At 43.4% G+C, this 20,881-nt stretch overlaps 1 protein-coding gene across 4 annotated transcripts in view; it reads right to left on the reverse strand.

Moving 5' to 3' along the window:
• SLC25A21 (solute carrier family 25 member 21) overlaps positions 1 to 20,881 on the reverse strand; it is a 376,374-nt gene that overhangs the window by 41,746 nt on the left and 313,747 nt on the right. For 3 of the 4 annotated variants that reach the window (XM_038756567.1, XM_038756564.1, XM_038756565.1), the window contains exons 4-6: positions 12,738 to 12,804; positions 5,207 to 5,266; positions 168 to 275 (exon numbers count right to left, since the gene is read on the reverse strand). In XM_038756567.1, the coding sequence (XP_038612495.1) occupies positions 168 to 275; positions 5,207 to 5,266; positions 12,738 to 12,804 (235 nt within the window). The remainder of the gene's footprint in view (positions 1 to 167; positions 276 to 5,206; positions 5,267 to 12,737; positions 12,805 to 20,881) is intronic. The other variant, XM_038756566.1, reaches the window with a different exon arrangement.

Below are 20,881 nucleotides of genomic sequence, written 5' to 3' on the forward strand. Positions count from 1 at the left end.
GTCCGGTGATTTGGTTAATTCGGTTAGTAATTTGGTTAATTCTATCTTCGCTTGTCCCCCTGAAACCATTCACCGGTTTCGCCAAGTGAGGAGGACTGGCTCGCAGGTTTCCCAGATGTGGATAACTTTTCACAGTTCTTCCCAACCGTATGAAAATAGGTAGTTACCTGGGCAAATGTGCTCCGATTGGCCTGTAAGCCAACTTTGACAAGCTCAAAAGGGTTAACCACAATGGCTTCTGTCAGTCCTGATCCTAGTCCAGCAACTGCAAAAACCTGGAAAAATGAGACCCATCAACATTAAACAACTTGTTCCTATCCACCCCCAGTTCAAGTCCTGTCAGCCATTAAACCATCGAGCTGGATGTTTTGATGAGAATGCAGAGACCCACGTGCGTGGCTGGGATACCGTTACCAAACTGCTCGGCTCCAGAATTAGATGCTGACAGTTCCTGAAGAAGCAATTACCGAAGCCACAAACCACATTCGAAAAATTCAAAATAAAATGCCCAGCTCCTACCAAAAAGATATTTGTAACTAAGAGAAAGCCTGCATCACTGATTCAAGATTCATTCAATCGTATTTATTGAGTGCTTACTGTATTCAAAGCATTGTACTAAGTGCTTGGGAGAGCACCTCTAGACTGTGTAATCCCTCTAGACTGTAAGCTTGTTGTGGGCAGGAATTTGTCTGTTGCTATATTGTACTCTCCCAAGCATTTAGTACAGTGCTTTGCACACAGTAAGTGCTCAATAAATATGATGGAATGAATTAATACAATATAACAATGAATAGGCACATTCCCTGCTGATAGCAGGCTCAAGGTCTAGAGGGGAAGACAGACATTAATATAAATAATTAATATACATAAATTAATATAATATAAACTATAAATAAATATACACTATATGTGTATATTTAGATGTACACTAAATGTGTCCTCACAATCAAATGAACTGGAGTTTGAGATGGTAAGCAGTTTGAAATGGTTACTTGTCAGTCATAAACCAACTCTGCTATATTGTAGTCTCCCAAGAGCATAGTAGAGTGCTCTGCACACAGTAAGCACTCAATAAATGTGATTGATTGAGGAAAAGAGCTCAAGGAGGTGGACCATCAGTAAGAAAAAAAAAACAGCCCTGAAAACCTAACTGGCAAATGCCTGATAAAATATGCAGATAGTTTACATATATATTTGTAAATACTCTTAATATTTAGAGAGTTAGCAAAATAGAAATGATTTTTGTTCCACTGTTCTTCCTCACTATTCTGGACGAATTGTTCTAGAAAATAGAATTGGGAGTAGTAAGCTTCTCTCCCAGAGTTAAGAGACGTAGAAGGAAGGGCAGTGCAGAACTGGCTTAAAAGGAAGAAGGTTTTATCTTCTTCCCAATTAAGCCCTCTTTTCCCCAGCTCTCTCTCCCTTCTGCATCCTCTATGCCCTTGGATCTGTGACCTTTGGATATCTGATGTTTGCCCCACCCCCAACGCCACAGCACCTATGTACGAATCTTCAAATTATGTATTTTACATTACTTCTTCATTCATATTAATGTCAATCTCCCCCTCTAGTCTGTAAGCTCATTGATAGTAGGGAACGTGTCCACTAATTTTGTTGTCTTGTACTCTCCCGAGCACTTAGTACAGTGCTCTGCACATAGTTAAGTGCTCAATAAATACCATTGATTAACTGATGGATTGAAGAAGGTTTTAGACTAATACAAGGTCTGAATAGTGGGTGAAACTTTCTAGAAATTGCTCCCAGATTCATCCAGCTGAATGGTCCCAGAAAAGTAGCCCTTAATGTCCCAGTTTCTGGGGGGTTCACAGTGACAAATAGAGGGGTTTCATCTCCTCTTCCAAGGCCCCCCTCTGTGGGGGGAATTGTAAACAGGGCCTTGTAGGGTAAAGCGAGAAAATCTTGACTTCATTTATCTTAACCTTCCATCCTGGGAGCCAAAACTGAAAAAAAAAAATTCCAATCCCAAACTCATCTGACCAAGAAAGCTAAAATCCAGATGTTGAGGATTTTGTTACTCACTAAATGCAATCTTCCAAGTAATTCACTTTTGTGTTCTTCCCGAGATTCAGCTACAGTCACTGTCATAACGAGTGCTCGGGACTATTGATCAGATACCAGTGGGTTAGGTTACATTCCTGGTTTTCTGGGCTCTGGATGTGAGATCCCAGATAAATACTTTTAATTGCTGGTCCAATGTTTTGATTTATATAAATCATGGAATCGGGGGGAAGGGTTTCTGGAGAGGAATGATGGGATTCGTCCCTAATTACTGGCTATTCATGATGATCCAGCAAGGAAACGGAGCCAGCAGTGAGAGGGATGACTTGAAATCAATCAATGGTAATTATTGAGCATTTACTATGTACACTGTACTAAGCGCTTGGGAGAGTACAATGCAACAGAATTAGCAGGCACGTTCCCTGCCTATGAGCTTACAATCTTAGAGATGAGCTTAGGGTCCTTGAAACCAATAATAATGATGACATTTATTAAGCGCTTACTATGTGCAAAGCACTGTTCTAAGCACTGGGGAGGTTACAAGGTGATCAAGTTGCCTCAAAGAGGGATCACAGTCTTAATCCTCATTTTACAGATGAGGTACCGGAGGCACAGAGAAGTTAAGTGACTTGCTCAAAGTCACACAGTTGACAACTGGCAGAGCCGGGATTTGAACCCATGACCTCTGACTCCAAAGCCCGTGCCCTTTCCTCTGAGCCACGCTGCTTCTCTATCAATCAGTTATATTTCTGGAGTGCTTATTATTGTGTGAACAGCGCTGAACTACTTGCTTGGGAGAGTACAATGTAACAATATAACAGACACATTCCCTGCCCACAGTGAGCTTACAGTCTAGAGGACTGAAACAAACTCAATGGCCCAGCGAGGTTACGCCGACCAGAGCTGTCCAGAGCCCTGTGCCAGCTGACCATTTTTTTTAATAGTATTTGTTAAGCACCTACACTGTGCTAGGCACTGTACTAAGCTCTGGGGTACACACGAGCTAATCAGTTTGGATACAGTCCCTGTCCCACATGAGGCTCACAGTCTTAATCCCCATTTTGCAGATGAGGGAACTGAGGCACAGAGAAGTGAAGTGACTCATCCTAGGTCACACAGCAGACAAGTGGCAGAGCTGGGATTAGAATCCAGGTCCTTCTGAGTCCCAGGCTCGTGCTCTATCCACTGGACCACACTGCTTCTCAAGGCCACCCCTGTGCCCTCAGCCACAGGTTCCCTTGCTGAAACCCTTGTGGATGAGGACAAGACCTCAGAGGAGAGTTCTCAACATTTTTGTGGGCTGCAGGCAGGGACTTCCTACTGCCGTCTGCCAGGTGGATTCACTCTCCGAGGTTGTGTTTTCTCCATTTCTGGTCAGGACAGAAGGTAGCTGAGACAAGAGATTCTTGGCTTCTTTGCTGCCCCAAGTAGGGACTTTTCCCAAGAAACGGTGATTTTTAATCCATTCACAATTTCTCTCAACAGTGGTGGCTTGATACATTCTTTACATGCCTTTATGCTTCTGCACTCCTGTCCCTTAGTTTTGTGTGCCTGCAGATGGATAGTTTTCCTGCCTCCAGCTTAGATCATAAGCCCCTTAGGGGCCCTATCTTATTTTTCCTATAAGGTCCCCATATTTCAGTTAGTAGGAGTGCAATAAAAAACTGATGGATTATAATAATAATAATTATGGTTTTTAAGTGCTTACTATGTGCCAAGCACTGTTCTAAGCACTGGGGTAGATACAAGGTAATCAGGTGGGACAGCCCCTGTTTTACATGGGTTGGCTCATCATCTTAATCCCCATTTTACAAATGAGGTAACTGAGGCGCAGAGACGTCAAGTGACTTGCCCAAGGTCATATAGCAGACAAGTGATAGACCCAGGATTAGAACCCATGACCTCTAACTCCCAAGCCCATGCTCTTACCACTAGGTTATGCTGGGTTACCTACAACTAATTGTCCTCTGTGTTCACAGATGAGGCTGGTGATGGGGAGAGTGCATCTGTGAGTGAGGATGACCAAAAAGCAATCCCTCTCATCCTGGGCACCTGGGAACATAGCTCGCCTAGTCCTAGTCCTTCAATGAGCACTGTTTCACTAATTATGACTGCTCATTCACCCAAAAGGCTACTGCTCACCCCTGCTTTGCCATCCTTATCTCTGGACCATACTGAGGCTCTCTGTGCCTCAGAGAATTTTAGGGTTGGAGTTGGGGGGAGAGGGAGGGAGAGGGCTACTCCATCACCAGCAGGATATGCATTTGAATAGTGTTTTCAGCAGTAGCGATGGTTTGCTATCCATCCACACCATCCACACTCTCTTCACCCCATTCCTGTTTCCTCAACACACTGCAACTTGGTTGGCAGGGGAAGCAGGCCCAGTCTGTGGCCCTAAGGCAGAATATCCCTATCAGACCTCATCATCAGGAGTACTGCTGTGCCCTCAGCTGCTTCCCAAGACATTCCTGTGTGGTGATGCTAATAAAGGTCAGAAGGTCTTTCCCGCTTTTTTGCAAAAACTCCAATAGGATAATAAAATTTCAACTGAAAAGGGTAGGCGATTAGATTCAGGGGCAAATGCAAATTGAGCATCTCTAGGTGGGGGTACCGAGATGTTCTCTTGCATGTGGAGGTGAACGTTTCTACTGATGCCCACTTTCTGCCTGATAGAAAACAGATGAAACCCAGTGATCCTTATCACACTTCCTATCTGAATTGTCATTAACTTTCCTACACAAGATGCTTCAGCTGGCTTCTGGTAACAAAACCCAAGTTCAAAATCTCATTGCTTTGACAGGTTAAGCAAAATCTGGAAAAGGGGCCTGAGTTTTTAAACGTACGGGTCTTTGCACAATAGAGATGTGTGTCACTTGAATACATAAAAATGCCTTGATTTTTAAAAACCTCCTTTAGAAATGCTCTATGTACTGAGCATTATCGAAACAACTCCCTTGGCTTTTCCACAAGGACTATTAGGATCGCAAGTTGATTCTCAGAGCCAAAAAATGACCACATTGTGAGCTATTGGGAAGCGTGCCTTGAGCAAGCAAAATGAATGCTGAATAATGGCACTTTGCACTTTTTGATTTTTTTTTTAATTTTTGGACATCAAAAGGGTTTGGGTTCCAGTTCTTGTTCTATAAAATCACACTCTTTCTTATGTTCAATAAATATTTTCACTTACAAGTCCTGGGGGCAGTGACATATATCCAAGCAATTTCTTGTACTGCTCAAAGGTGAAAAACTACAAAACAAAAACAAAACACAGAGATTTGAAAGATTTCATTTCATTTCAGTAAACCCTTTAGTTTCTTCTTTAAGTACATGCCACATGCCTTAGGCACGCAATGAATAAGTACTTTTTTAAAGTGAATATGGATTTCTATATAAAATCTCTCCTGGGTACATAGTTTGATCTGGTTTTTGCTAGTAGCTATTGGATCCTGCTCTACTATTTGCATTTTCAACTGCTGCTGTAATAGCCTACAGCATAGCTGATGGAATCCTCTAGAGCAGTAAACGAACCATATAGCTTCCACTTACCATGACCATTTTCAGTTTCCCCAGACATCAATAGACTTCGTTTAATGGCAGTGGTTCAAAATTACAGGCTTACAGACTTCAAATTTTTGGCCTTCTAGGTCTTCTCTGTGAACTGCTTTCCCTAGGAATGCTATATTTTCTAAGCCACTTGTAAGAAACATCTACTTCTCTGCCTTGACTGGACTTTGTAGTGCTCTATATTTCCCTCCAGTGTTGACCGGAGGAGTGCAGGCAACTCACTGAGATCTCCCTAAGTGCTAAGGGAAGATAAGGGTAGGCAAACTTCAGAATCCCAGGTCTGGAAGGAGCTTCGAAAGGTCTTCAGGTCAATCCTTTCCTTCAGGCATCCCAGCTTTCAAACTATCCCCAGAGGAGAGTGATTGTTACCTATTCTTTCTTTTTTAAGGTATTTGTTAAGCATTTACTATGTACCAGGCACTGTAATAAGAGCTGGGGTAGATACAAGATAATCAGTTTGGGCCCAGTCTCTGTCACACGTGGGGTTTACAGTCTTAATCCCCATTTTACAGATGAGGTAACTGAGGCAAAGAGAAGTTATGTGACTTGATCAAGGTCACACAGCAGACAAGCGGTGGAGCTGGGATTAGAACCCAGGTCTTTCTGATTCCTAGGCCCATGCTCTAGCCACTAGACTATGCTACTTTCTCAAAATGGTCACAGACAGGTGGCCCTGTAACCCCCAAAACTGAAGCTGACAATGATAAGTTCTGAGTGGAAAGTAAAAAGCAGCCCTACCCTAGACTATGAACCCTCTGAGGGGAGAGTCAGTGTCTGAATTAATTATCTTGAACTTACTCCAGCTAGTAATAATTATGGTATTTGTTAAGCACTTACTATGATGTCAAGCACTGTTCTAAGCACTGGGGTAGATACAAGGTAATCAGGTTGTCCCACTTGGGGCTCATAGTCTTAATCCCCATTCTACAGATGAGGCAACTGAGGAACAGATAAGTTAAGTGGCTTGCCCTAAGTCACAGAGCAGACAACTGGAAGAGCCGGAATTAGAACCCACAACCTCTGACTCCTAAATCCATGCTCTTTCCACTAAGCCACACTGCTTACCCAATTTGTAACCCAACCCAATTTACTTGTAACCACCACAGGGCTTAGTACAATGTCTGGCACATAGTAAGTGCTTAAAAATACCACAATTATTATTATTGTTTTTATTAATAGACCAATCGTTAAATGTATTTAGCACTTACTGTGCAGAACATTGTACTTAGTGCTTGGAACTTGTACTTCCCAAGCGCTTAGTACAGTACTCTGCACACAGTAAGCGCTCAATAAATACGATTGATTGATTGATTGATTGGAACAGTGCAACAGAATTGGTAGAAATGTTCCTTGCTCACAAGGAGCTTACAGTCTTGAGATGGAGACAGAAATTAAAATAAATTATGGGTATGTACATAAGTACTGTGCAGCAGAGGGTGAGATGAGTGTCAAGGGCTTCAAGGGTACAAATCCAAATGCATAAGCGATGCAGAAGGGAGAGGGAGTGGGAAAAGAAGGGCTTAATCAGAGAAGGCCTCTTGGAGGAGATGTGATTTCAGTAAGGCTTTCAAAGTGGGGAGAGTGATAGCCTGTCATATATGAAGGGGGAGGGAGTTTCAGACCAGAAGGAGAACGTGGACAAGTGACTGGCGGTGAGTTAGATGAAATCGGGGTATAGTGAGAAAAATGGCATTAGAAGAGCAAAGTGTGCAGACCAGATTGTAGTAGGATATCAATGAGGTAAAGAAGGAGGGGGTGAGCCGATTGCTTTAAAGCCAATCATTAGGAGTTTCTGTTTGATGTGGAGGTGGATGGGTAACCACTGGAGGTTCTTGAGGAGTGGGAAGCTAGGAACTGAAAAGTTTTTCAGAAAAATGGTATGGGCAGCAGAGTGAAGTATGGACTGCGGAGACTGCAGGGAGGTCAGCAAGGAGGCTGAAGCAGTAAATGAGGAGGGAAATGCTGAGTGCTTGAAACAGTATGGGAGCAGTTTGGATGGAGAGGAAAGGGTGGGGATTCTAGAGATGCTGTGAAAGTAGAACCGACAGGATTTCATAACAGATTGCATATTCATTCATTCAATCGTATTTATTGAGCGCTTACTGTGTGCAGAGCACTGTACTAAGCGCTTGGGAAGTACAAGTTGGCAACATACAGAGACGGTCCCTACCCAACAGTGGACTCACAGTCTAGAAGGGGGAGACAGAGAACAAAACAAAACATATTAACAAAATAAAATAAATAGAATATGTACAAGTAAAATAGAGTAATAAATACGTAAAAACATATATACATATATACAGGTGCTGGGGGGAAGGGAAGGAGGTAAGACGGGGGGGATGGAGGGGGGAAGAGGGGCAGAGGAAGGAGGGGGCTCAGTCTGGGAAGGCCTCCTGGAGGAGGTGAGCTCTCAGTAGGGCCTTGAAGGGAGGAAGAGAGCTAGCTTGGCAGATGTGGGGAGGGAGGGCATTCCAGGCCAGGGGGATGACGTGGGCCGGGGGTCGACGGCGGGACAGGCGAGAATGAGGCACGGTGAGGAGATTAGCGGCAGAGGAGTGGAGGGTGCGGGCTGGGCTGTAGAAGGAGAGAAGGGAGGTGACGTAGGAGGGGACGAGGGGATGGAGAGCCTTGAAAGCATATGGAGAGCATATGTGGATTGAAGGCAACAGGTTTTGAATCCCCATTTTACGGATGAGGAAACAGAGGCCCAGAGAAGTTAAATGACTTGTCCAAGGTCACCCAGCAGGTAGCTGGCAGAGTTGGGATTAGAAACCAGGTCCTCTGACTTCTAGGCCTGTGCTCTTTTCCACTAGGCCACACTGCTCCTCAGCCTTTTCAAGAAAGGGGCTGGACAAGGCCTCTAAAATAATGCTCACCAAGGGTCCTTAACGCTTCAGTGAAAATGCATACTCGGCCAAAGTGTTAGGATTCTGGAGTAAAATGTTGTAAAATTCCTGGATCTTAAAAGTAAGCTTTTCTCCTCCCTTGGAAATCAACCTGTCTTGTGCTGCAGTTTCTCACTACGTTTTTCTAGGCTGCCAAAAGAACTGTATCTGCCTTGAGACCCCTTAATTTCACTACTTAGAAGAATCTCGATGGGATAACAATTGCCAAGGTACCATAAACAAACTGCCTGCTAAAAATATGTTAAATTCAAAGGCAGAAGGGCATTGATTATCACCCATTTTAAAAGACAATACGTTCTTCTGGTTACAAAAATCTCCAATTCAATTTCTTCCCTAGGAAGAATCCTGGCTTGTGGTATTCTGCATTTAAATCTAAAAGCCCCCACTCCCCCAAAACACTAACAATAGCATCAAATGGTTTTCATTAAGACTAAAACAAGATAAGAGTTTTCATTATAATCTGAGCTCAGTTGTTTTCCCAGTGGCTAAATAAGCATCAAAAAACCTCTCATCCTCTGCTTTAGAGATCAGATATGAACTTCACCTACTTAACTTTGAGTGAAAGAAAGGAGGGTTTTGAGAACTGACCAGTGATATATGATTTTAATTCCTCTCTAAACAATGGTGCCTTATCAACTTCTTATTGCAATCCCAGATACTTCTTATTCTTGAACACAAAGGTTAAATCAAGCTAAACTAGTTCAATAACCTTTCAGATCTGTTACATGAGAGGGCCATGCTGTCTGGTGTTGCTTCGTTTTATCATTTTTTACTGTAAAAAGGCTGCAAGCCATATATTTACAAAAATTAAGACTGGAAGAACTTAATTTTGCCTTTATTTTATATTGTATTAGTAGCATACTTGAAATTCTAGTCTAAAAGAAAATAGAAAAACAAGTCAGTCATTCCAGTGTCTGATTTTTCCCCCAACCAAAAGAACCTTTTCGTGACCATAGAATGAAGCAGTTTATGATTTTCTAAAATTGTTCCAATCAGGTGATCTTGGTCCCTAACAAATGTTAGAATAAATGCCTATAAAGGGAATATTTTCATGTACTGAATTTACAAACCAGTACTGTCCATCTGGCAAAGATAAACTGAAATCCAAGTTATGCTTAGAAAGTTAAAGGACTTACCATATGCCTAATAACTTTAAGGTAACAAGACGCCTGGGAGTTAGGCCCAAAACAGAGTTGCCCAAAAGTTCATCTGTTAACCATTGTCCTGGCACTGATCATATCTTTTCTGCAAGTACAAACTCACTTGTGTTTGTAAAACTCGACTTTTCTGCATTTTTGCAAACTGTGCTCATCTCTGATAAGTTTTCCTACCTTTCAAGGTGAAATTGTCTGCCACATTTAATAGTAAGGAAAAATGAATTGGTTTATGCATGCAAATTGCTCCTTCAGAATGAATATATTGCTCTGTGCAGGCATAAAGCAACATTTCTTTTGAACAGGAACTCTGCCTTGTTTTATTTTGGTAATCTTTTATCAGTGAAGCATTCTCATAATTCAAGTCATCCTTTTTAGGTCCATTTTCCAGCCCTTCACTGATACCCAGATTGTAATTACGAACTTCCCACTACTCTAAAAAGGCATCACAAAGACCGTCCTATTGTGGCGGAATATTTAGATTAGGCATGGGCATTGCTGTGATCTTCACAACCAGTTCTGGAGTACAAACATTGTGATGGAGCAATGTGGTATTGTGTTCATGTGCAAGTGTTTGTGTATTTTTCTTTGACCAGTTCCATCCACGGTATCAACATCCCAAGGAACAGTGGACCCCAGGCACTGAGCACTCAAGATGATTTCAGAAGACCCGAGTTCAAATTTTGCCTCTGCCACCCATTTGCTGTGGAGCCTCGGTGAGTCACATACTGTTTAGAATCTCAATTTCTCTATCATTTGAATTTCTCTCACAGAAGGTTAGTGGATAATTGCTTGAAAAGAGAGGAATCAAAATAGCCCAACAACAGGGGAAATGAAGATAATCCGATATTCCACAAGGAATCCGGAGGAGGAGACCAAAGTTCCCCAAGTTTCATGGTGACCCATGGAAGCAGCAGTCATAGTTATTATGCCCTTTCAGGAACAGGAAGGTGAGAAAACCACAAAATCAGTTTCCTTCCTCTCCTGGAGGGCCTCCCAGATTTCCATGCTCCAGCCAATGCACAACAGGCATTACCTAAACCTCCACAATTTTGGGATGAAAATGGTGCAAATCATTGTAGTGGGGCAGGCAATTTTTTTAAGGACCAGGACCTAGGATTTGGAGGAAAGGTGATTACGGAGGAAACTAGCTAAAGTTTTTTGAGAGAAAAAAGCAGCATAGTCTAGGGGAAAGGGCATGGGCCTAAGAGTCAGAGGACCTGGGTTCTAATCCTGAATCCACCACCTATCTGTTGTGTAGCCTTGGGTAAGTCACAGCTTCGCCAAACCTCAATTTTTCCCTCTGTAAAATGGGGTTCTCATCCTTAGACTGTGAGCCCCATAGGAGACAGGGCCTGTGTCCAACCTGATTCATTTTTATTGACCCCAATGATTAGTACAGTGCTTGGCATAAAGTAAGCACTTAACCAATATTATTATAATAATAGTTATTATTATTATGCTAGTCACAGCCAAAGAATGGAATCATAATGGGAAAAAAAGGCTTCAAGTTGTTTTGTGACTCCTGGGCTTTGCCTATATTTATGAATTCAACCTGATTATCCTTTTCACTTTGATTCTCCCTTCTATCTTGGTTCCTTTCACCCTACAACCCAACCTGCACACTTCACTTCTCAAACACCAACCTACTTACTGTGCCTTGACTTCTTGCTCATGCCCTCCCACCTACCAGGAAATTCCTCCCACTTCATACCAGACAAAACACCACTCTCTCCATCTTCAAAGCCATACTAAAATCCTATCTTCTCCAGCAAGCCTTCCCTGATTACTCTGTAAACTCCTCAGTTTATTCTCCCTCCCTTCTGAGTCACCTGTGCATTTCTGTAGGTAGCACTTCTTACATAGCCTTATACTCTGAAGCTTTCCCCTACCTTTAATTTATTTTAATGTCTGTCTTCCCACAAGATGGTAAACTTGACAGCGGGGATCATGACTACTGAATTTACTGTACTCTCCCAAGAACTTCACACAGTGCCCTCTGCACAGTAAGCACTCGATAAATATCACAGATTGACTGATGACTTGATTTGAGCCCACCTTTTAGACTGTGAGCCCACTGTTGGGTAGGGACTGTCTCTATATGTTGCCAATTTGTACTTCCCAAGCGCTTAGTACAGTGCTCTGCACATAGTAAGCGCTCAATAAATACGATTGATGATGATGATGATGATGCTCCACTAGCTCACTGGAGAAAAGGCTTTTGGTTTCTCTAAACTGGTAAAAGTTCTGGATCCTAATTCGAGTAAGGTTGGAATTGATCAACATGCTAGTAGTAGTTTCAGGGCCTTGTGTGGGGACTGAATCTCTTTCAGAGGGATCAAAACCTACAGCACAATTCTCCCCTCCTGTCCCAGCAGGGCATGAGGGATGAGAAGTAGCATGGCCTAGTGGAAAGAGCATGGGTTCTAATCTCATCTCTTCCACTGGCTTGCTTGTGTGACCTTGGGTAAATCACTTAACTTCTCTGTGCCTCAATTCCCTAATCTGTCAAATGGAGATTAAATACCTGTTTTCCCTCCTACTTAGTCTGTGAGCCTCATGTGGGACTGTGGCCAACTTAAGTATATCTACTTGGGCACTTAGAACAATGCCTGACACATAGTAAGCACTTAAATGTTATTCTTCTTCATCTTATTATTATTTAGCTTTCAGGACACAGAGGAACAATAGCTCTTACTTTTCCTGTTCTCGCCTCCCTTCTCAAGCTGGTTTCTGAAGCTCTGGCAAAACAGGGCTCCTGAAAAGTGCCAAGAAAGCTGCCGCCGCATCGTGCCATGGCCAGAGAGTCTCTCTGTGCCATCGCACACCATTCGTTCTTCTGACTCTGTGTTCTGGCTGACGTGTGAGTGGAGTGCTTGTCACATAGCTGATCCCGGGTATTTGTGGGGTGGGTGAGTTTGTGCTGTGCATCCCGCCTCTCCTAGCCCCCCTTGCCATCCTGGTCCCATATGAATCATACCAGGAATCCCTATCAGATAGGGTTGGGACCACCTCTGTCAAGAGAGCATCAGGTATTTTACTTTTGGGCCCACTCATTTCTTTTTCTCCAAATGAAAGTCTTGAAATGTCTTACCTTCACAGCTCTTTTGGGTGTTTCGGCCAATATGGGTGGAAGAATCCCCTTATAGAAACCAAACAACCTATTGGAAAGGGAAACAAACATTTTGAACACATAGGGGAAGAAATCTTGATGAAGACAGAGGCTCAGGCTTGATGATAATAACAATATAATTGTGGTATTTGTAAAGCACTTACTATATGCCAGACACTGTATTAAGCACTGGGGTGAATGCAAGCAAATCAGCTTGGACACAGTCTCTGTCCCACGTGGGGCTCACAGTCTCAATCCCCATTCTACAGATGAGGGAACTGAGGCACAGAGAAGTAAAGTGACTTGTTCAAGATCACTGACAAGGTGAGCCTCAGACACAAGTCTTCAGGGCCAAGAAACCTGTGCGAAGGCATTGATTATAGTGGGAGTGGTGGGACTATGTAGTTTTCAAGAGGTTAGTCAGGGTGGTCTGATCTAATTGTATTGTATCTACCCTAGTGTTTAGCATAGTGCTTGGCAGAGAAGTTGCTTAACAGATACCACTGTTAATATTATTATTATTAGTGCTGAAAGTAAGTGCCACTTGCAAATGGTAGTGTCATAGTTTCACACCTGAGATCAAGGACTTGGGTAGAGGAATTGATTATAGCACTAATGGCTTATGCCAGTCATGTACCACTGAGGCATGGAGTGCAAAACTTAAGTAGGCGAGAAGGGATATAGCAATGTGCAGTCTTCACCCATGTTAACCAACTAAAGGCAGAACAGGTCTAGAACCTGGTCTCCTGATTCCCAGACCACTTTTCTCTCCATTTGACCAATGGCAAGAATTAGAAGGAATCTTAGGAAACAGGGAGTTTTGTCTATGTTTATGGGCCAATCAGCTAATTCAGGAGCATTTCCAGTTATCAAAAATGAAATCCTCTTGATTTTACTAGAGGGGGAATAGCCAAATTTCTCCCTCTGTTGCAGTTACAAACAGTAGATGAGGAATAAATGATGCTGAGTCTAAGGAGATGTTTAGACTTATTGGAAACTGGAAAATCATTGCCATCATCATAACTGTGGTATTTGTTAAGTGCTTGTTATGTGCCAAGTGCTGTACTAAGTGTTGGGGTAGATACTAAGTAATTAGGTCAGACACAGATTCTGTCCCACATGAGACTCAAAGTCTAAGGGGGAAGGAGAACAGGTATTTATTCCCCATTTTACAGGTGAGGAAATTGAAGTACAGAGAAGCTAGGTGATTTGCTCAAAGTCACATAGCTAGCAAGTGGCAGAGACGGGATTACAACTCAGATTAGAACTCCCAGTCCCATTCTCTTTCCACTAGGCCCCGATGAGGAAAGAGTGCAATCTGCAAAAAGTGTACAGACTAAAGACCAAATATTCAGACTCACATGAGGGAGAATTAATTGGACTCTTTTCCTTTCCCCATCTGATATACTTCCAAAATTGGCTGGCAATTCATTTTAAGGTAGAAAAATCATGTTTTAAAATGTGATCATTTCATCTGTGATATTAGCTCTCCAAAATTAGTAGCAGCACATCAGGCAAGACAGTTCATGAGCAGTAGAGGAGAATATAGGGGCTGTCTATGGGAGAATGAAGGAAAATGAATCTCCCCCATATAGAAGCTGTACTGATTTGTCCACGGGGAACTGCCCTGGGCAAAGGGGCAGCAAATACAGGCAAACCACCACTATGTTCTCGTTTAGGACATCTTGATCCTACCCAGCCGCACACTCTTGACCTTGTACACCCTTCAAAATGGGGGAGAATCAAACTTGAGTTCAGATCAAAACAAATATTTCCTTGGAATGGCATCAGGCTGGGCCTGTTTTGGTATCACGACCAGTCGGCCTACTTTAGGCGGCCCGGCCGCAGGTTTCAGAGGCTCTGTGTCAGCCACTGGAAGGCCTTTCGGGGGCAGTGGGAGGAAGGGGGTCCATTCGGGACCCATGTCTGGCCGGGGTGGAGGAAGGGAAGCCATAGTCGGGGTCATGGAGGTGGCTGCACGACACGAGGAGGAAGAGAAAGAGGAGGAGGAGGAGTGGAGGAGAGGCTGTCCGGCCTCTCGCTTTTCCTCCTTCTCTCAGGCGGGATCCGTGATCGGTGCTGCTGTCGCTAAACTTGCCTGTCTGGGCCCTTCCTGGCCTATTTCTTCGATTTTCCTTTGGAAATATCTGTAAATTATTTATATATCTGCAATTTATTTATATACCTGTAACTTATTTGTTATATCTGTAATTTATTTATATTAATGTCTGTCTCCGCCTCCTCACTGTAAGCTCATTGTGGGCAGGGAATGTACCTGTTCACTGTTATACTATACTCTCCCAAGCTCTCAGTACAGTGCTTTGCACACAGTAAGTGATCAATAAATATGATTGAATGAATGAATGAACAGGGCTTCGGTGTCTCTGGGAAGCAGCTTGGCTCAGTGTAAAGAGCACGGGCTTGGGAGTCAGAGGTCATGGGTTCTAATCCCGGCTCTGCCACATGTCTGCTGTGTGACCTTGGGCAAGTCACTTAACTTCTCTAAGCCTCAGTTACCTCATCTGTAAAATGGGGATGAAGACTATGAGCCCCATGTGGGACAACCTGATCACCTTGTATCCCCCAGCGCTTAGAACAGTGGTTTGCACATAGTAAGTGCTTAACAAATGCCATTATTATTATTATTATTATTATTGTTATTTGGCTTTTGATTTGATTTGATTTGATTCTTTTAATAGTATTTGTTATGCACTTTGTCAGACACTGTTCTATGGGCTGAGGCAGGTACAGGTTAATTAGGTTGGATATTGTCTCTGTCCTGCATGAGGGCTCACAGTGTAAGTAGGATGGAGAACAGGTATTGAATCCCCATTTTGCAGTTGGGGAAACAGAGGCACAGAGAAGTTAAGTGACTTGCCCAAAATCACACAGAAGACATGTGACAGACCCAGGATTAGAATCAAGGTCCTTCTGATGCCCAGGCCTGTGCTCTATCCACTAATCTACATTGCCTCTCCAAAAGAGTTTGTTTAGGGTCCTTTATTTGAGAAGGCTTACGTCACAGAACATCGAGTTTCCACAAGACTGCATGGGGAAGTCAAGAGATTTGTTATAACCTGTGCAAATGTGTGTTGCCTCATCATGCTGACCTCCTTTTGGGGCAAGGGCTGAGTCACTGTTCATCTAGCTTGTCACCCAAATTAATGAAAGATCGAGTCGGAAAATGAAAATAGGATTATTTAAGGCCTCTTTCTCTTTCTCCAATTCAGCAGTAGCAGAACACTACTACATTCGTCCATAAGTGTTAAGCACTTACCAGGTGCCAAGCACTGTACTAAGTGCTAGGGTAAATACAATACAATCACTCAGATCACCCATTCAATCATATTAGAGAAGCAGCATGGCTCAGTGGAAAGAGCACGGGTTTGGGAGTCAGAGGTCATGGGTTTTAATCCCGGCTCTGCCACTTGTCAGCTGTGTGACTTTGGGCAAGTCACTTAACTTCTCTGTGCTTCAGTTACCTCATCTGTAAAGTGGGGATTTAGACTGTGGGCCCCATGTGGGGCAACCTGATTACCTTGTATCCCCTTCAGTGCTTAGAACCGTTCTTGGCACATAGTAAGTGCTTAATAAATGCCATCATTATTATTATTTATTGAATGTTTACTGTGTGCAGAGCACTGCACTAAGCGCTTGGAAAGTACAATTCTGCAATAGATAGAGAAAATCCCTACCCAACAATGGGCTCACAGTCTAGAAAGACACAGTCCCTGTTCCACACAGGAGGATTCACAGTCTAGGAGTGAGGAAGAGCTGGTATTTAATCCTCATTTTACAGCTGAAAAAACGGAGGTACAGAGATGTTAAGTGTCTTGCCCCAGGTCATAGAAGCAGGCAAGTGATAGCCACGAGGCCACCCTGCTTCGACTGGGAATGTGCTTAAATATTTTAGAATACTTCAAGTCTACTGGGAAACATCTTCCAAATCCGCTCAAAAACCAATAGGCAAGTGATTCGTAGAACAACACCCTGAAAGTTTACCTGGATCCTAATGATGCTATCTCTAAGAAGCAAAATGCTGTCAGGTTCAAAGATAGCACTACTGACGGATCAAGGTATCTATGGGTGTGAGTGATGAGTGATTAGTGACTGACCGTGCCTCTCTCACTGTGTGGGTGTGGAAGGTTTAGTCCCTGCTCCAGTGCTGCACTTAGTGCCTGGCTGACTGTTTTTCTCTAAGATGCTGGCTGACTGTTTAGCATCTAGGTGGCCCAGTGGATAAAGTACGGGCTTGGGAGCCAGAGGACCTGGGTTCTAATCCTGATTCCTCCACTCGCCTGCTGGGTGACCTTTGGCAAGTCACTTGGGTGTCACTTCTCTGTGCCTGGGTTTCCTCAACTTGTAACTATCTTGGTGCTTAGCACATTGTAAAAACAACTTGTACTTCCCAAGCGCTTAGTACAGTGCTCTGCACACAGTAAGTGCTCAATAAATGTGATTGAATGAATGAATGAAAACCATTTCAAGAAATCAGGGCTGTGGGGTAGAGCTAGGCTTGTTCAACCTATTCTCTGCCACCTCTTGGCTTAATGAGGCAATGAGGATTCTGGATGCTGGAGTCAGAATACACTCCCAATCCACCAAGAAACCCTCATAACTCAGTGGATCATGGGCATCATCAAAGGCCTTTGATCTAGAAGATGCTTGTCCTATGTTCAATGTTTTCCTTCTTAAGCAACTTCAACATAGAAAAAGAGCGATAAGCTATGACACCCATAAGAAATGAAACAAAATTAAGGTGTTGCGTGTGGTTTTGTCCAAGACCCATCTTACAAACCTGAAATATGGATTTATACCAAAGTTTGTTTCTTTCCCTAAATAAGGCTCACTTTTTAAAGTAATAATAATTGGAGAAGCAGCACGGCTCAGTGGAAAGAGCACAGGCTTGGGAGTCAGAGGTCTTGGGTTCGAATCCCGACTCCACCACTTGTCAGCTGTGTGACCTTGGGCAAGCCACTTAACTTCTCTGTGCCTCAGTTACCTTATCTGTAAAATGAGGATTAAGACTGTGGGACAACCTGATCACCTTGTATCACCCCAGCGCTTAGAACAGTGCTTTGCACATAGTAAGCGCATAACAAATACCATTAAAAATAATAAAGTTAATAATAATTGCGGTATTTATTAGCACATTCTAAATTCTAAGCATGGTAATGAAAGCTGGGGAAGATACCAGATAATCAGGAAGGACACAGTCTCTATCCCACATGGGAGATCTATAAGCAAAGAGATATTCTGCACAACCTGGTGTAAATAGTGTTGATGATGATGATGATGGAGAGGCCCTAAATTCAGTGATTACTTTGGTATTATGGCTAGTAATAATGGAATTTGTTAAGCACTTACTCTGTATCAAGCACAAGGGTAGAAACAGAACAATTAGAGCAGTCCCTGTTCCACAAGAGGCTCACAGCCTAAATAAGAGGGAAAACAGATACTGAACCCTCATTTTACAGCCAAGGAAGCTGAGGCACAGTGAAGATAATGACTTGCCCAAGGTCACCCATCTTTCCACGAGCTCGTTGTTGGGTAGGCACCGTCTCTATATGTTGCTGCTTTGTACTTCACAAGTGCTTAGCACAGCGCTCTGCACACAGTAAGTGCTCAATAAATATGATTGAATGAATGAATCAGGCCACACTGCTTCTCTATGATCAATCAATCAGTCAATGAGTTGTATTTATTGAGTGCTTACTGGCGCAGAGCACCATACTAAGAACTTGGGAAAGTACAATATGACAGAGTTGGTAGACACATTCCATGCCCACAACAATCATATGGGGCTTCACATATCCAGAACAAGGAGCTGGGAAATTTGCTTTCTGCATCAATGACTCTGAAACTTACATAGCTTTTTACTGCAATTCAGATCTTCAAAGGAGTCTGACTTCTGTCTCCCATTAACAGGGCCAGTTTAGACCCTCCATCATTGACCTGCACGTGAGTCCTTAGCAAGGCACTGCAATTTGGAAGGCTGAAATTTGGCAGACATGGAAAATGCAGTGCTCTAAAACGGCCACAGAAACGTAGTGGCCTCGCTGTAAAGCACAGGCAGTTACTGATGTTTGCAGCTTAGGAAAAACACCTTACTCCTATGGGGGTAATTTGGAAAAAAAAAACACCTAAAAACTCAGAGGGAAATGATTTCCCTCTCTGTTGCTCCTTCCCACTTCCTTCCTCTCATGCTTTTTCAGTTTGAGTTTTAATGGAATGCTTAGAAAATGTTTCTTGCTTGAAAATTACTTGTTCAGTGCTTTGAGCAAAGGAAGATGCTATATATGCCTTCAAGTAATTAATAGGCACATAAAGAAGACCCTATTTATAGCTCCTTCTGGCCCAGCAGAGGGGCTATCTAACAGCCCTTCATTTTCAAAGACGATGCATGTGGGTGGAGCTGAAATGACTGGTGTATGAGCATGGAAAGATGGTCCTTTGCCACACTGATGATGATGATGATAATGCTATTTATTATTATGTGTCATGCATTGTGCTAAGCACTGTGGTAAATTCAAGCTAATCAGATCGGACACAGTCCCACCCAGAGCTCGCAGTCAGAGGTAGGGAGATCAGGTATTTTATCTCCAGTTTACAGATGAGAAAACTGAGGCCCAAAGGTCGTTGAGTGACTTGCCCAAGGTCACACAGCAGGCAAGTGGCAGAGCTGGGACTCAAACCGGGGCCTCCTGACTCCCAAGCCCGTGCTTGTGTTCAGGGCCTGTCCCAGTTTTCCCATCTGTTTCTTGGTTTCCTGATTTTCTCAAAGGTTGTGCTCAAAGAGAGTGGTGCCTCTCCTGCCCACTGTCCACTACAGTCGGTGACCACCCTCACTGATGCGGTAGCACTGTCTGGTGCCCTTCAGTGAAGGCTCAATGTATCATAGAGCTGGGGGAAGAAGGTCAAAGAGCTTCTACTATGACCACCCGGTGCTCGGCCACCTTGGGGGTCATGTGGGCCCTGGCTGCACCAGGACCAGGAGATGGGAGATAAAGGCTTCAAGAAGCAGCATGGCCAAGTCGATAAAGCACAGATCTGGAAGTCGGAAGAATCTGGGTTCTACTCTGGGTTCTTCCACTTGTCTGCTGTTTGACCTTGGGCAAGTCACTTCACTGGGCTCCAGTTACCTCATCTGTCAAATGGGGATTAAGACTGTGAGCCCCATTGGGGACAGGGACTGTTTCCAACCTGATTTGCTTGTATTTACCCCAGTGCTTAGTACTGACTACCACACTCTATCCATTAGGCCACACTGTTTCTCACTTGGATAGGGGTCTTCTTGCTAAAGAACTGGCATTCGGCAAGAATCTAGAGCGGCCACAACAATCCCTGCTGGAGCATAAATTAGGAGTGATGGGGAAAGTGACATCAGATTCCCAGTTTGGGGAAATTGGAAAGTGATAACATGCACATCCACCTAAGAGAACACAATTCCTACATTTGATTTCATTTCAACAGTCACAGGCCCTAAACGAACATCACCATTCAATTCTGTTCTGGGCAGCGGTCCAAGCTCATCTTTGGGATAGTTGATTTTGAAATATTACAGTCAATCATATCTTCACAATTTGTTCTTCTTCCAGGCTTTAGGCATCCTTCTGGTTTCCATTTCTTGTTTGGAAGCCTTGAGTCATCTGTTCTGGCAACATGACCAACCCAAATCAGTCATTTTCTCCAAATTATATTGAAATTGGGTCCTTGCTAGCTTGTTGTTTTCTTCCTCCCTCTTTCTTTCACATAATTTTCCCTTTAAGGATCTCCTAATACAAAGCTGATTGAAGGCATACAATATTCTCTTTCTTCTGCTGCTGTCAAATCCAAGTTTCTTACCCACATACTGTAGCTCTGTAATTAAAACAGGGAGGCCTGCTCTCGCCCTAGATCTGTGTACTGATCCCAGGGGCCAGTCGCACTGGTCCCAGGGCAGGATTTTGGCCCGACACTCTGTACCTCTAGGGCGCTATTCTTATTTCACTTACACTCCACTTGCCGAAATGAAAGGGCTGGGTTTCATGGCTCTGTCACTGAGTTATGTGGAATCCGCGGTCTGAAGGTCAAAAAAGTTGCGGGCGTCTTCAGGCCAATTTCACTGAGGTGGAAGGCGAGGGGAG

Source organism: Tachyglossus aculeatus, chromosome 14, assembly GCF_015852505.1.
Source record: "Tachyglossus aculeatus isolate mTacAcu1 chromosome 14, mTacAcu1.pri, whole genome shotgun sequence".
NCBI classification, from domain to species: domain Eukaryota; kingdom Metazoa; phylum Chordata; class Mammalia; order Monotremata; family Tachyglossidae; genus Tachyglossus; species Tachyglossus aculeatus.